The 17,315-nt window shown below is 42.8% G+C and overlaps 1 protein-coding gene across 3 annotated transcripts in view; it reads left to right on the top strand.

Annotated features, from left to right (window-relative positions):
* Positions 1-17,315, top strand: part of LOC141917640 (NADH dehydrogenase [ubiquinone] iron-sulfur protein 4, mitochondrial-like) — a 103,901-nt gene that overhangs the window by 69,914 nt on the left and 16,672 nt on the right. The window contains exon 3 of one of the 3 annotated variants that reach the window (XR_012621385.1): positions 16,923-17,061. The exons of 1 other annotated variant lie outside the window; for it this stretch is intronic. Coding sequence is in view for 1 of the 2 variants with exons in the window: in XM_074810994.1 (XP_074667095.1) it covers positions 10,560-10,579 (20 nt within the window). In the remaining variant the exon portion in view is untranslated. Of the gene's footprint in view, positions 1-10,559; positions 10,580-16,922; positions 17,062-17,315 lie in introns of those variants that run through there. One more of the 3 variants, XM_074810994.1, reaches the window with a different exon arrangement.

Raw genomic sequence — 17,315 nt, forward strand, 5'->3', positions numbered from 1 at the left:
TATTTTAGCCTGAAAACTGTTCTGTGCATTCCCCAGTGCCTGCATGTAATAAAGCTGTGCAGAACATGGATGTTTTATGTGATGATTACCTGGAGACTATGGTTTCTTTGGGATCAGAGATTTTCATTCATTGAATGGTTCTGCCTGCTTTAATATGAAGGAAGTGGAATGTTTTTATTGCAAAAGGAAGGGGCATGTGAAGAAGGTTTGCTGGAGGAGAATCCAAGATGAGAAAATGTTTTCTGAAGATTAGTGGGGTCAGGAACTCTATGTGCTGGGGACCCAAAGAACAAAAAGCCCTTGATAAAACTTAAAGTGGGTCCTCAGCGACAAGAGGTAGAGTTCCTTGTGGACTCAGGAGCTGAAAGATCTACCATTCAGGCTCTGCCTCCAGGCTGTAAAGTATCATCAGAAAAAAATCAGTGTAATAGGGGCTAAAGGTGAACCGTTTGAGGCCCCGGTTCTTCATGATGTGATTGTTGAATCAAAATGCAAATATGTGATTAGAACATTTTTATTATTACCAGAAGCAGATTATAATTTACTTGGATGGGATCTGATTATAGAATTGGGAATTAATCTGGAAGTAGAAGAAAAAGAACTCAAAGTCAGATTATGCCCCCTCACAGTGGCGGATGAAGAAAAGATTAACCCAGAAGTATGGTATACCCCAGAGACAGTGGGTAGATTGGATATCACCCCCTTCGAAGTCACCATTAGGAACCCAGAGATCCCGACTAGAATCAAACAGTATCCCTTGCCGCAAGAAGGCAGGAGAGGCTTAAAGCCTGAAATAGAGAGACTCCTTAATCAGGGGCTATTAGAACCTTGTATGTCACCTTTTAATACTCCAATATTGCCCGTTAAGAAGGCAGATGGGAGTTATAGATTAGTGCATGACTTAAGAGAAATCAACAAAAGAACTGTAACCAGATTTCCTGTAGTGGCGAACCCCCATACTTTACTTAGTCAATTGAATCCTGAAAATCAGTGGTATAGCGTAATAGACTTGAAAGATACTTTTTGGACGTGTCCTCTAAAAGAGGAGTGTAGAAATTATTTTGCTTTTGAATGGGAAGACCCAGATACCTTTAGGAAACAACAGCTGAGGTGGACAGTTTTGCCTCAGGGTTTTACTGAGTCCCCTAACCTCTTTGGACAAGCCCTCGAACACATCTTAAAAGATTATAACTTGGGGGAAGGTGTTACTTTAGTATGGTACGAAAGGAAAACATTAAGTTGTTAAATTTCTTAAGCCTCCAAGGATTAAAAGTATCCAAATCTAAATTGCAATTTGTAGAAGAAGAGGTGAAGTATTTAGGTCACTGGATCAGTAAAGAAAGCAAGAAATTAGACCCAGAGAGGGTAAATGGAATTCTTTCTCTCCAGACTCCCAAAAACAAACAACAGGTTAGGCAGCTCCTTGAACTACCTGATGGGAGGAAGGTTCTCCTGAAGACAGTGGCTTGGAGAGTTATGAAAGATTTCCATACTAAAACTCACTGGGGAGTACAAACATTAGTAGATCAGTTTGCTATTAAATACATGTGCATAGAGATTTATAATGTTGCTAAGGAAATAATAAAAAGCTGTTTAACATGCCAGAAAATTAATAAGCACCAATTAAGAGAAAAGATTCAAGGGGGACGGGATATGGCATACAGACCATTTGGAAGAATTCAAATCGATTTTACAGAACTACCAAAAGTAGGACAGTACAAATACCTCCTAGTATTGGTAGATCATCTCACTCATTATGTGGAGGCCTTTCCCACCACTCGAGCTACAGCAAATACTGTGATAAAAATACTCTTGGAAAACATCATCCCTAGGTATGGAAATATAGAAGTAATCGATTCGGACAGGGGTCCCCACTTTGTCTAAAATAATCAGAGAGACATTGACTTCCCTGGGGACCAAGTGGGAATTCCACACTCCCTGGCATCCAAAAAAAAAAAACCTCAGAAAAAGTAGAAAGAATGAATGGGGAAATCAAGAAACAACTTACCAAATTAATGTTAGAAACAAAGATGTCTTGGGTTAAGTGTTTACCCCTAGCACTTCTGAATATCCAGACCCAGCCCCGAACTGATACTGGAATATCCCCGTTCGAAATGCGATATGGTATGCCCTATGATATGGAATTTCCCACTGATCACCCAGTGTTGGAAAAAGACAATTTGCAACCATACTTAATAAACCTCATGAATAGGAGAAAAGAACTACGCAAAAAAGGGATGGTAGTACAGAGACCTCCATTAGAAATTTGTATGCACTCCATAAGACCTGGAGACAAGGTGTTAATAAAAACTTGGAAAGAATCCTCTCTTACCCCTCGTTGGGAGGGACCGTTTCTTGTTATACTCACAACAGAGACTGCTGTCCGGACTGCTGAAAAGGGATGGACTCATGCTACCAGAGTGAAAGGACCCTTAACGCCTGATCACTGGGAAGTAGCTGAAACATCAGGAGATCTGAAGCTAGTGTTGCGAAGGAAGAAGGACTAAATGAATTTTGTAAAACCCCTAACTGTGTTTGTTATCCTTTTGTGTGTTTTAAATGCACTACTTGTGAGGAAAGTTGGTGGGCGCACTGCGTCCACGGCTATTCCCCAAAGGAATACTGTGACCAGTGCTATATAAGAGAAAGAAAATTAACCAGTCAAACCTTACGAGTGGGGGTATCAACAGGAAAAATTGTAAAGGAGTCCCATAAATGGTGGACTATATTTATAAAAGGGATAAATCCTAAAAAAGGGTGTGTGCATACCAATGAACCTAAGCCCCATAACGTGAATATAGTACAAACTCTTTGCAAATTCCAAATACTCCAAGTGCCCTGTACAATCCCACAAGTGAAAGCCTGGAACTGGGAGGCGTTTAGGTGTCGACAACGAGACCCTAACCCCAAAGAATACGACTGCTGCCGAGAAGATGGAAAGCCCCGCTGCTCTAAGGAACGGAGTAGGCGGAGGAGGCAGAGACGTATGGAGAGGGGAAAATAAGAAAGGCCTCGAAGCAACCAGTTCAGGTGATTGTTGTGGCAAGGAGAACTGGAAAGTATGGGGAAGGAAAAGATCTGAGCATGCAAATCCTGTCACAAGACAGAAAGGGGACACGTTTGTACAATTGGCTAGTAATTGGAAGATGAACCCACCAACTCTCCTCACTATAGTAGTCATTTGGGCTGTGGGAGGAATCGCAATTTTGATGTTAAACCTCCATTTTGTGAAACCCCTAGTGTTATTATTAATTGGGTTAACTTTCGGACCATGTATATTTAACAAGTTTGTGATGTGTTAAGGAGATTTGAAAAACAAAATTAGTTAAAAGAAAAGGGGGGAATTGTAATAAAACATATATGGTATTTGTTATTCAAATCTCAAGGGGAAAAAGAAGTTGTAGTCAGGATGTTGTGGCCGAACAGTTTTGTAATTCTCTTATGTAAATAAGAAATAAGATATATGTATATAGTTTCTATTGTTAAAATCAGTTGTTAGAAGGGAGCTAAAATGGCCCCCATCTTCAAGCCACTACAAAAACACTTGTGCTGAGTCATCCCCCCTTCTGTGACGGAAACCTGAGAAAAGCCCGCGAAAACAGGAGAAAAGCCCGGGAAAACTTGTTTACACCTTTGCAGACCCCTCAGGGTACGCCCATCATGAATATGGATGAAGCCTACACTATAAAGGGACTCGGTTCTGCCGGGTCAGGTGTGTGTCCTGGTAGAGCAGAGACTCGCGGCACACCCAGCGCTGTTTTGCTCACTCGCCGCTTGCTAATAAATTTATTATTGATCACTAAAAATTGAGAAGTGGTTATTTCCCACTAAATTACTTTTAATCTATAACAGCGAATACTTAGCCATCCTGGCTGTTAGAATAGTATCTCCTCATTGGTGAAATACAAACTGTTGAGTAGAGTTTGCTGAAACTAACAGCACTTTCCAATGTTGGACTGCTTTGGATGCTGACACCTCCTTTGCATAATGGCAGTCAGTAGACTAAAAAGTATTATAATGGACTTCTGATGATTCCAGTAATTTGACAATTTCTGCTTCTGTTAGACCCACTTTTCAGCATATCCTTTTCTCCATATCCAGTTTCTCTTTAGTGTTTTCTGCTAACTGCCTATGTAAAGAAATTTTCTTTAAGTAGAAGCTTTCTTGCAATCATTGTTATTATTGAATCCTGTTTTCTGTTTACAAAGTTTGGTTTTCTTTTTTTAAATATGGTTCTATCACTGCTTTTCTCCACTTTTTAATTAATCGTTCTGCAGGATGGTTAGATGGGAGAACACAGTACAGATAACACATGTTGTTCATAGATTACTGTGATAATGCAAAAAGATTGTGAAGCCTGAAAGAAAACTGTATTTTGTGTGATACAGAGCTTCCTGAGGGCAAATATGCTTTTTTCCCCTTCTTATGTCTGTAGTTGTTAGATAAATGTTGTCTGACCATGTTTAGTTCATTTTGCTCCATTTTTCCACTTACAGTTTGCATAGTAGATTCTGTTCTCTTACATTTGTTTCAAAAATACCGTATTGAAGTGTAAAAATGTAAATGTTCTCATCCTGACGTACAGTCTAAGCAGCTGAGCACACTAAATAAAAAGCTCCTTTCACAGCAGCTATGTTCTGTGCTTTGATATAACAGCTCCTAAAGAAAGTGTATTGCAACATGAATTTATAGCAAAACTTTATGCACTTAGTCTGGTAAAGCATGTTGGGGGTGGGGAAGAGAGCAAGCTGTTGTAAACTCCTATAAAGTACAGAAAACTTCTTCCCTCCTTTCTAACAAGTGTAAACTATTGAGGTTAAGTAGGTGGGGCAACTGGAAGTAGTTACTAAGGCCAGTGGCATTTTTGTGGTTTAATAAAGGCAGAAGCTAATTATTCATTTTTTATTTAAGTGAAATGATGCCAGAAAGGAGGTTCCCACAGAGCAGCTACACTCCTTCAGCGTTACCCTAATTTACCACAGACACAACTGTCACAAACAGAACTTTTAAACTTGATACATAGCCACTAAAGTAAGGAGCCCTTTGTCTGGAGTGCAAGCAGAACTCCTTTATACAAATCAACCAGCAGATGAGGGACAATGATGAAAATTTGATTCTTTGAAGTCATAATGGTCATTGAAATGTGTGAAATTCTGGTATTGAAAAGAGAGTGGCTAGCAAGACTCTAAATCCTGGGTGGCTGCTGGAAGCTTGATGGGAGGTTTTTTCTATGTTTTGACATCAACTTCCCATTGCTTGTTCCCAGTTTCCTTTATTAAAAAAAAAAAAAAAAAGTTGACAGTGATTATGTATAGTTTTTCTCTATGAATGGAAAGAAATGCCATAGGAGAAATATGACACCTTTTTGCACACCTGACTTATTATTCAAACCCACTTGTTTTCAGAGATATTTTCAATCATTTTGTCTCTCACCCTTGAATTACAGAGTTCAATTTCTTGTCTCCTTTGGAATTTGTGCTATTAGTGGGGTACTTAAAAGAAGGAAATTGTAATTTCCTTTAAAAGTCATCTTCATGACAAATCCCACTTTCATTGGTGCTGCATCTGTGAACCAGTTTTTCTCCTTGCTGTATTGCACATCTATAATTTCTTATTACTCTTTCCAGAACAACTTTACCGGGATTTCTACTATGACAAGTGCTCTTAAATAGTGTAAGTTATAATAAAGACAAAAACTCCTCTTGATTTGTAAGCAATTTGATGTGATTTCTGCTGTTTTAAAAAAATGAGTATTGTTTTTGTCCCTCTCAGCTTATTCCAGGAAGAGCCAAAGTGCCTCAAAATTAATATTTACATATTTTTGATATACAAAAAATAATCAGAGGTTACTATTAAAAAACCCCACCTCTATATATATTAAGAAAAACAGAACAGTGGAATGCATCTTTTAGGTGATATCCTGTGTTAAAAATGTGAAGCAGGGTTGTTAATTTTTAGTAAATCTATACAGTTCAAATCTCAAGTTTTTTACATTGTCACCTTATTATTTAGAATTTTGAATGCCAATCACCTCACTAATATTTTAATATGCTAATATAGCAAAATTCAGTAAGGAACACTTAAAAGAGTAATGTTAAACTAGCTGTCAAAAACATCTTTGGTTTGGAAAGTTGATTCACAGGTAGTTTAATGAGAACTTGAACTCAGAACAAAGCACTGAAGACACAGTAGAGAGTTCAACCCAGTGCAGCATAGTTCTTTTCAAGTATTATATTGTTTTTAATAGCATCTTGGAATGGGAGCTTTAGCCCATTGAAATGGCGCTTAAAGGACAGGTTCTTCTGTCACTAGCTGGAGCTGTGTGGATGAAATGATCACAATAGTGTGTTGCAATGCATTTTAAAAGTGTGAGAAATCAGTTAGTCTAGACTAAGAGTGTGCCTACAGGGAATAGGAATTTTAGAGCTTCTGTGCTCTTTAGGTATCAAATAGGTGATAGATGCCAAGCCTTTTAATTCCATATCTTTGGCAACAGCTCAGCTATGCTACAGTACTTTACATGTCTACAGCAAGCAAAACCAGTGATTTTTATGTCAGGACAACTTGGGCTTCAGAAACCAGAAACTCGTTGTCCTAACAACTGTGTTCAATTGCCAGCTTTAAAATGGGGATGATATCCATAAACAATTGCTAGATTCCCAGAAGTCATGGAAACTTTAGCTATAATGAATCAAAGTATGAAGAGTTAGCAACACCATTTAGATATTTTAGTATTGGAAAGTAGGCAGGTTTTAGTTTTCACCTTTAGAAGATTTTTATGGCATGGATCCTATAATTTTGGTGAAATAACTTTTATTTGGAGCCAAGTGAGTGTCCAAAAAACATGGCTTGAAGGCACTTATGGTTTGTCTGGCTTTTTGGTTTTATTTTCATCCAGATGAGCAAGTTTGGGCATTTCTTTACTACAGTTACCTCATAAATATAGCATTTGCTGGTTTTTAATAATATTTTTAGATTGACTTCCATATGCACTAATATGTAGTATTTTTATGGTACTCTGGTGTGGAGGCTTCAAAAGAGGAAATTGAATATGTCCATAATGTTATTTAATTTAGTATCTTATTTTAATCCCAGATAATTCTGGAACAATTAAAAATCCTCTAAATCTGAAGCATAAAATTCATAATAGACATATGAGTTGATGAGAATACTAAAAAAAAAAAAATCCTCATTATTTTGAGCTATTTTGAAACTTGCATGTTTGGAGGTATTTGATGATAACAAACCCAGAACCTTTGCGTGTAGCAGGACCCAGATTATTTCAGAGGGGAAAAAGAAATTTTTGGTGAATATTCTTACATTGTCTCAGTAGACGTGTGTCCTGGTTTTGGCTGGGAATAGAGTTAATTTTTCTTGAGCTGGGAGGGGGCACAGCCAGAGGGCCAGGCCCGGATTGGCCAATGGAGTATTCCATATCATGTGACGTTATGCTCAGTTTATAAAGGAGGCCGGTTCTCTCTTGCTTCCCAGTTTGTGATGATGTGATCTTGGTTCTTTCAGGATCGCTGGCCAGGAGTGGGCTGGGTATCAGTCAGCAGGTAGTGAGCAATCACATTGTCCATTACCCGTTTGGACTTTCCATTATTGTTACTGTTTTGGTTTATTACAATCACTAAACTTTTTTTTATCTCAACCTATGAGTTTCCTTTTGTCCCTCCAGTTCCCTCACCCATTTCCCCAGTCAGGGGGAGGGTGAGCGACCGGCTTTGTGGTGTTTGGCTGCCAGCCGAGTTCAAACCACAACAACATGTTTGTTAAATACAAAAATAAAGGATAATATAGTAGCCTGTTCCTATAAACAGGCAAGCTGAAACACTGAAGCCCCCCCCAACTTTTACTGCAGGTAAAAAACCCCTTTTTGTTAAACAAAGCAGTTTGCCAATTCAAATAAGAAAACTTTAAGCTATTTTCTTCTAGGGTAGGGAGGCTCTGCAGAGAGACCTGGCCAGGCTGGAGCGATGGGCTGAGGCCAACTGGAGGAGTTTCAATAAGGCCAAATGCCGGGTGCTGCCCTTGGGCCACAACAACCCCCAGCAGCGCTACAGGCTTGGGGAGGAGTGGCTGGAGAGCTGCCAGTCAGAGAGGGACCTGGGGGGGTTGATTGACAGCCGGCTGAACATGAGCCAGCAGTGTGCCCATGTGGCCAAGAAGGCCAATGGCATCCTGGCTTGTATCAGCACTAGCGTGGCCAGCAGGGACAGGGAAGGGATCTTACCCCTGTACTCAGCACTGGTGAGGCCGCACCTCAATTACTGTGTTCAGTTTTGGGCCCCTTACTACAAAAAGGACAGAGAAGGGCAACGAAGCTGGTGCAGGGTCTGGAGCACATGTTGTACGAGGAGCGGCTGAGGGAACTGGGGGGGTTTAGTTTGGAGAAGAGGAGGCTGAGGGGAGACCTCATCGCCCTCTACAGCTACCTGAAAGGAGGTTGCAGAGAGCTGGGGATGAGCCTCTTTAACCAAGTAACAAGCGATAGGACAAGAGGTAATGGCCTCAAGTTGCGCCAGGGAAGGTTTAGACTGGATATTAGGAAGCATTTCTTTCCAGAACAGGTTGTTGGGTGTTGGAATGGGCTGCCCAGGGCAGTGGTGGAGTCCCCATCCCTGGAGGTATTTAAGAGTCGGGTCGACATAGCGCTGAGGGATATGGTGTAGGTGGGAACTGTCAGTGTTAGGTTAATGGTTGGACTGGATGATCTTCAATGTCTTTTCCAACCTAGATGATTCTGTGATTCTGTGAAAAACCATGGTTTAAGTTTCAGCAGTCAGAAATGCCAGTCTGTCAGGAGGTGTTTTACATATGAGTTACACTACCTGTTATGGGAATGTTGCTTCTTTTTGATATCATTAAAGCACGTATAATGGAATTGTTAAGATATTTTGAGTTTCCTTTTGGTAGTCTGGGTAAAAATTGTAGATGTATGTGTTTTCCCTGTGCCGTCCCAATTGCAAATACAAGTCAAACACTTTAAGCTTGCTCCCTGGTGCAGTTTTGAGGGATTGATCTTCCAAAGTTTATTTTCTGAAGTAAAACAAAAAAGAGACTTGCCTCATTACAAAGGATGATCTGGTGACAGCACCAAGAGCTTTTAAGTTTTCCCCAAAACAAAATCCCATAAAATTAGTAGCTACAGACGTGTAAAGCCACAGTGTTTTATTTAAACTTGTTTGCCTTTTCATTCAAGTCATGTCACTACTGGTGAGATGAGTTCAATATGTCCGAAGTTCTGCTGCACTTTTTTTGATTTTTACCAGTTTACTATTTGTTCCTGGAGAGAGGAGAGAAGGGAGGGAGGGAGACCAAGGAGCTCTCACTGGCCTTTTAAGTAAGGAACAGGAGTAGTTTAGCATCCTTAGAGAAGGGTTTGATGTTTAATTTCACTCTCATTACTGTACTAGGGTGAACTGACAGGTTAATTTTATGTAATTACTGTTTAGTTTTAAGAGAGAAAGTTCAGTGCAATTATATCAGATGCTGCTGAGAGTAATTTTACATAGCAATTCTTGTGAGGTTTTTCCCTATCTTATTCCTTGTTCAAGTCAGCTAATATTTTTAGGCTGTTTTTGTGATCCTTCACTTTTTATCTTTGTTAAGTTTATTTGTTGAGGGCTCACAAGCCAAGCCTTAGTAGAGGAGGGTATTCTACTACTGACTATATAAAATGTTATAAGCCTTTTTTTTTTTTCCCCAGGTTGGAATCTCCTGAATCCTTATGTCCTTCACAAAAATACCTAAGAATGTTACTGATATCAAATGTTCCTCTCTTGATCTTGAATGTCAACAGAAGAATTGACTCTCAAAAGTTGATATTTATAGCTTGAAACACTCCTGGCCTTATAATTTAAAGGTGAGGGGTTCAATTTTATGTAATAACTAAGGGTTAGAGTCAAATAATCAATTATTGTGGGAAGCATAACATCCTGCCTCTTCCTTCATGCTAAGCATAGCTTCTTGAGTCAGTGTGGATGTTGGTGCCTCTTAATTATATGCAGACTTAAGCCCAAGTGAAAATACTTACACTGCAGCACATAGTTGGCTGGCTAGGATTTTGGTGAATAGTGCTGTTCATATGAAGTTTAGGCTCGTAATGGTAATGCAAAATTTTGGGGTTTGTTGATGTTTCAGTCTGTGCTCTAATATTTTTTTTTTAAGAGAGAAAGAAGAGCTTAAGATACATTTCCACAGCTTCTTTAGCTGATGTAAATTGGAGCACTCCTGACTTTGCAGCTATGGTCAGAGGATGAGAGGGAGTGTCCTGTCCCTCCTCTGGCACTACCAGTTGTGTAGCTGAGAGATGAGCAGGTTCAGGTAACTGATCCATGCAAAATCTAATTCAGCCAGGGGAAGCAGGATGATAACAGCCCCAACATGAATCAACTTCAGTTTTATAAAACTGGACCCATAAAAGACTTTTTTTTCTTTATTGTAATCTAAAAAATAAAAATCAAGCATGAAATTGTATAAAAGAGTAAGCACTATTATTTTACAAGCCTTTTATGTGAACCCTTTTTTAACAAGTTTCATTGTATTTTTCATAGGATATCACTGCTTTAACTGGTTATGCAACTTTTGGCTAGGATACAGTTAATTTTCTTCATAGTAGCTAGTATGGGACTATGTTCTGGATTTGTGCTGAGAACAGTGTTGATAATTCAGGGATGTTTTAGTTATTGCTGAGCAGTGCTTGCACAGAGTCAAGGACTTTTCTGCTGTTCACCCCACCCCACCAGCAAGTCGGCTGGGGGTGCTGGGTTTGTGTGGCAGGGTTTTTGGTAGTGGGGGAGGGGGCTAGAGCGGTGGCCCCTGTGAGAAGCTTCTTGAAAGCTCCTCCAGCTCCAAGTCAGACCCGCCTCTGGCCAAGGCTGAGCCAATTAGCAATGGTGGCTGTTCCTCTGCAATAAGGTATTGCAGAAGGGAAACCTGAGAGGGGGTGGGTGACTTTGAGGATGAGTTATGAGAAGGACACCTATGCAAACACCAAGGTCAGTGGAAAGAAGGAGGAGGAAGGGGGGGGAGGTGTGCCGAAGAAGAGACACCCCCCGCCCCCCATATCCCATGGTGAGTTGGCAGGGTGTGGCAACTGAGGCACAGACTCTCCATTGAAGTGCAGAAGGAAAGACCCTTTATTATTACAATAGTACATACTTATGCTATGGTAAAGCTCTTACTTCATAGTTAACAAATCAGCAATCAGACAGCTATCAACCTTTTCTCCTATCAGCATCAGACCACTCTAACACGCGCTGTGCAGACCAATCACCCTCTCGTTCACGCGCTGTTCACGTGGCGGTAACTTCTCACAGTTCAGTACTTTGCCACAGCTCAGTGTTGCAGCTGGCCGCTGTTTTTCCCTGCCACCTTGGCATAGCTCAACAGCCTCTTATCTTTCTTCCAAGGCCTGTTTTTCATCAAAGCCTTGCTGCTTCTCAGGGGCTGCATAGAGCTGACAGGCCGATGCCGAATTGCTCTCTCCCACATCTCTCCCTTCTTTGTTTTGCAGCTGCACCTGCGAGACTTGTTTCAAGGCTTTATCAATTAAGGTTTAGACAAACTTCAAAAAACACAGTATACTTAAAATAGTTCCACAGAAGGCTAAAAACAATACAGCAGTTACAGTTACTAGTTGAAAAGAGTAGGCTAGTTTCTCTACCAATAATTAAAGGATATGACTAAATACTACAAAATAAACAGTACGGAGAATACAGAATAGCACACTTACTTAATGGGGTACTAATATTCAGATCCGCAATTGCTGGGGAACCTTGGTTGCAGCGAGGATTCGGAGTACCTTTCCTTGCAAATTGGAAATCCTACGCGATGCGTCCATCCGTAGGTGAGGCATCCAACATCGCTGCAAGCAGGTCCAGCCTTATTTATCTAAATCAGCAGGCCAAAATAACTGGCAATTTTCTTTGAGTGGAAACATCTGATCTCATCCTCCTGTTGGGTTCCACCCAGAGCCTGGCCACCACTCAAGGGGGAAAACCAAGGGAGTTTCTAATAAGGTTAAACACTTGAGTTCTTAATTCTTAATATTGCTAAACAAAGAAAGTTGAATACACACATTCTTATAGCATTTCATCCTTATTAATAACTACATTTTGTCTAAGCTACATCTTTCACTAGTGACTAGTAAGCCTATATATGTCATCAAGGAGTTGCAATTACTGTTAGCGTTTTCTCTTAAAGGAGTTGGCAACTGCAGTGTGATTAAGGACTGAGATAGTGTATTTGGTCCTATTGCAGCAGCAAGCATTACCCATCCATTCTGCTTAAATGATCAGTCGAAGAGATGGCGAACTGTCGGCACAGGGGCATCCACAGCACCCACAGCCGGCTCCTGAGTGTCCACCAAAAGCTGCCTCTCACGCCTCGGGTGTGGTCGCACACACCTTGCCGGTAACCACCGGGGACCGTGACCTGTGGAGACACAAGCATAACCTCTTCCCCAGGTTATTAAAGGATCTGGTCCTGCCCAGTTACCACTCTCCAGGTTTTTGCTAACACTTGAGCCTTGCCCTGGACTTCTTGTTGATCTGGTATCTGCAATGAGAAGTGATGCAACATTGATGGCACCTGTGAGACAGGGGAAATGTTTAAAAAGTTCATGGCATATAATGCCTTATTTAGCCTTTCGTGAGGTGTAGATTGATCCCCTCCATCTCCCCCTTTTTGTTGTTGCAATAGATGCTTTAGCGTGCCATGTGTACGCTCCACAATGGCCTGTCCGGTCGGTGAGTGGGGAATGCCGGGCAGATGCTTGACTCCCCACTGTATGGCAGGACACAAACACTGCTCCAGAAAAGGTATCAACAGACACATGTACATATTTTCACGTCCCAAGTGCAGCGAAGTGAGTGACGCCAGATTGCCATAATTCTGAGGAGGTGAGTCCCCGAGGGTTGACACCACTAGCTGTTGAAGAGAGGGAGTCCTCTGGCATTCAGGGCAAGTGGCAATGATGTCTTTAGACTGACACCTTGATAAAGAAAACTGGTTTTGTATTGCCCTGGCGTTTTGGTGGAAAAATGCATGTGAAAGCTGAGCTTGCTCAAAGACATTTGTATTAGCCACTGTAACATGTGCATAGTAACCGGAACAATGATACACACAGGTTCCTGACCAGCAAGTAATAGTAGGCGCTGCCTACCTTTCATGATCAGTTTGGCAAACATTTTTGGATGAGTAGTGACCGTCTTGTGCATTTGGTGTGACAATAAAATCCATTCAATAATAACAAGAGGGTCACTAAGTGTTTCATCCCATTGAAACAGCAGAGCATAGGGCTGCCCTGGAGGATTAAATAATATCAGTTGATACAGATGACCGGGCACACATCGCGATGTCTGTCTTTCTGAGATGGCATTAGCTACACAGTGGAGATCTTGTTTCACTGTCTCTGTAAGTACTCTGGGTGATGTCAGTGAAGGATCTCCTCACAAAATATCAAACAAGCTATGCAGATCATCGTTAGTTAGGCCCAACAACGGCCGTATCCAATTTATGGCTCCCAACAGTTTCTGTCAATCATTTAAAGTTTTAACATCAGTTTTAAGTTCAACCTGTTGTGGGACATTAGTCTGTTCACAAATTCTCCACCCCAGGTACTGCCACGGTGATGACCTCTGTACCTTTTCAGGTGCTATTTGTCACCCCATTTGAGATACTGAGTCTTTGGGTAAAGCAAGAGCCTTTTCCATGATCTCCTGTGTTTCTGCTGCTATAAGGATGTCATCCATATAATGATAGATAACAGCCTGGGGGACCTGCATTCTAACAGGGCTCAAAGCCTTTGCAACAAACCACTGACACATCGTGGGGCTGTTTTTCATGCCTTGTGGCAAAACAACCCAGTGGTACCATCTTGCAGGTTCACTGACATTAATACTGGGAACAGAGAAGGAAAATTTAGGTGCATCATCCAGATGCAATGGAATGGTAAAAACCCAATCCTTTAGATCAATTATTACAAGATGCCAGTTTCAGGGAATCATTGTTGGGGAGGGCATTCCTGGCTGTAACGTACCCATATCCTCCATGGCATCATGAATGTGTCGGAGATCATGTAAAAGTCACCATTTACCACTTTTCTTAAAAATAACAAACACCGGGGAGTTCCAAGGACTGGTGGTGGGTACGAGATGTCCTGCACTTAATTGTTCCTGAACTAAATCATTAAGGTGGCACAACTGTTCCCTTGGCAAGGGCCACTGACCCACCCACACAGGTGATTCTGTTTTCCAGGTTAGTTTCAGGGTGGGTTTAGGGGTGGGCTGTGCTGCAGTGGCAATTAAGACAAATTTGATCCAATTTGAGTTCCCCATCGAGCCATACAGTCACGACCCCATGATGTAATAGGGGTTTCCAATATAAATGGAGGAATATTTGCTACCCGGTTCTCTGGGCCCCTTACATGAATGAGATCTTTGCTTTGAAACGTTACAGCATGACCACCAACCCTGAAAAGCACTCGAGTTACCGAAGCTCACAGATATTACAGTCACATCCGCGCCAGTATGTAAAATGCCTGTCAGTTCAACAGATTCTTCTGCTTTGGTGAGGGCACATTTTACCAGAGGTCGACCTTGTGTCGCTGTCTGAGCCCAAAATATTTGAGGAGTACCTGCTGATCCAAATCCTGAGTCACCCCGGCTTCTCGGCATACTGTTAGGGGGAGCTGCAGTCAAATAAACAAGCTGAGCAATTTTTGACCCTTTTGTTACTGAACACGGGGGTACCGGGGTCCAGGCCATAATTCTGATTTCCCCTTCATAATCGGCATCTATGACCCCTGGTAAAACGAACAACCCCTGTAAGGTTGTAGATGATCTTCTGACAATATCCCCTCAGGCAGATGGTACAAGGGTGCGCTCTCCCCACAGAGTACGCACCTAAATTCAAGACAACAATGAACACAGAGTTACTGCCTCCCGCTAGAGGAGATATTTCACCTGTGACACTTCAAACACTGAGCCCGAACAAACAGGCAGCACCAGTGACCCAGCGGGCGGGCACTAGGGCGCTCTGTACTAAGGAATGTTCCCTCGTCCTGCACTACCCCCCACTGGTACAGAGTCTGCCCTGCGCTTCGTTCCTCTGCGGCCGCTTCCCTCGCGGGATAACGGAACTGCGGGTCAGAGAACTCCGCACTCCGCAGCTGCAGCTGGGCTGCGTCTCACACCCGCAGAACAGTCCCACACCCACACAAAGGGGCCCTTACACTTATTACTCACACAACATAAAGTGACAAATACTACAAACATCAAAACACCATTAAGAATATATAAAGCCATTACCAGTTGATTATGTGGTGCGTCCAGAAATTTCCCCCTTCTTTGTTTTTAAATCAAGGCCTTTAGTGTACTGACCATCAGAGAGGTTTAAAGTTAGTCCTTTTAGAATGGACAAGAGATGCCGCATCCCAGTGTCAGCACCTTCTGTAAAAACTGCTGCTTCTGGCGTTGGAGGGGCGCGGGCCGAGAGCGCGGTGCCAGGCTCGGCTGTAGGCGGTCGCTCCGCGGCGGGGGGGGGCCCAGGGAGCCCCGGGGCTGCCGCCGCCAACTCCGCGCTTGCAGGTGGGGGGGTGCGAATGCTGAGTACAGAGATCCACACACTCGGTTTTCCAGATAGAATACTGTGCCGGCGTTAGTACCGTTTTTAAAAGTGCCAGCCAATCCCACGGGACCAATCGATACCCATGAGCGATTGCCTCCAGTATACCTGTTGTAAATGAGTTTTGAAGCCCGTTCTCATTGATGCTTTTCTGTAGTTCTTTAATAACAGAAAATTGCAGTCCTTCCCAACGCGGCTGACGTCCCGGCTCATAAATTCCAGGAGCAACGATCTTTCTCGCCATGTCCATATCCCCTTGCGCCAAGGCTTCTTGCCTCACTTTTCCCCACGGATCATCCCCAGCTAAGGGAGGACACAGGCCAGGTTCTCTTTTAGGATTTACAGTGTCAGGGTCTAAAGATTATCACAGTCTACAGACTCAGCATGTAAATCTTGCTGCCGGGGTTCAACATATGCGTCCTTGCTCTCTGGGTTCTCATTCTCTGTGTTAACAGCCTGGTCGTGTTCATTATTTTGTCTTTTTATTATCTCAAAAATAGTTCCCCATGCGTGCAAGAGTTCTGCCGCAACCTCATTCCCTCGGGTTGCACAGTCCCACAGTCTTACTCCTGCTTCATCCCATATTGGAACAGTGAATATAGTAACCGCGGCTGCTACCCACTTTAAAATTCTCTTCAAGGCATGCAGATTAATATGCACCTTATATTTAGCTAACAGTCTTTCCATCAGTGCAAGCACTGACTTTTCTTCCGAGGATATTAAACTACCCATCACTTCCCCACAGCTCACCTTGCTCACCCTGCAATGGTGATTGATGCCGGCTCCTGCTTCCTTTCAGCAGCTACTTAAGTTCTGTGGGGTTTGCCACCAGAGTGATCCAAGCTGGTCACGCTTATTTCCCGCACACACGGGGCACCATTTGCGGCAACTGAGGCACGGACTCTCCATTGAAGTGCAGAAGGAAAGACCCTTTATTATTACAATAGTACATACTTATGCTCTGGTTAAAGCTCTTACTTCATAATTAGCAAATCAGCAATCAGACAGCTATCAACCTTTTCTCCTATCAGCATCAGACCACTCTAACACGCACTGTGCAGACCAATCACCCTCTCGTTCACGCGCTGTTCACGCGGCGGTAACTTCTCGCAGTTCAGTACTTTGCCACAGCTCAGTGTTGCAGCTGGCCGTTGTTTTTCCCTGCCACCTTGGCACAACTCGGCAGTTTCTGATCTTTCTCCCAAGGCCTGTTTCTCATCAAAGCCTTGCTGCTTCTCAGGGGCTGCGTAGAGCTGACAGACTGATGCTGAATTGCCTCTCTCCCACAGCAGGGCTGCCCTCCCTGCCACCCATGGAGGTCACCAGAGGAGCAGAGATTCGCCTGCAGCCTGTGCAGGACCCCTGGGACTCCGTGGGAAGAAGCCCCCACTGTTGTAGTTCGGCACTGGGAGGACTGCAACACGTGGATGTGACCCACACCAGAGCATCTCAAGAAGAATGTATCCCGTGGGGGGGACTCACGGCAGAGAAAGTTTGTGGAGGACTGTCTCCCGTGAGAGGGATGCCACGTGAAGAATGCAGAAGAGTGCTTCCTCCCCCTTTGCAGGATGAAGCAGTGGACTGACCACACCCCCCATCCCCTGCCTCTGCACTGCTGGGTTGAGGAGGTAGAGATACCAGGAACAGAACTGAGCCCAGGAAGAAGGGAGGGGTGGGGGAGG

Source organism: Strix aluco, chromosome W (genome assembly GCF_031877795.1).
Source record: "Strix aluco isolate bStrAlu1 chromosome W, bStrAlu1.hap1, whole genome shotgun sequence".
NCBI lineage: Eukaryota > Metazoa > Chordata > Aves > Strigiformes > Strigidae > Strix > Strix aluco.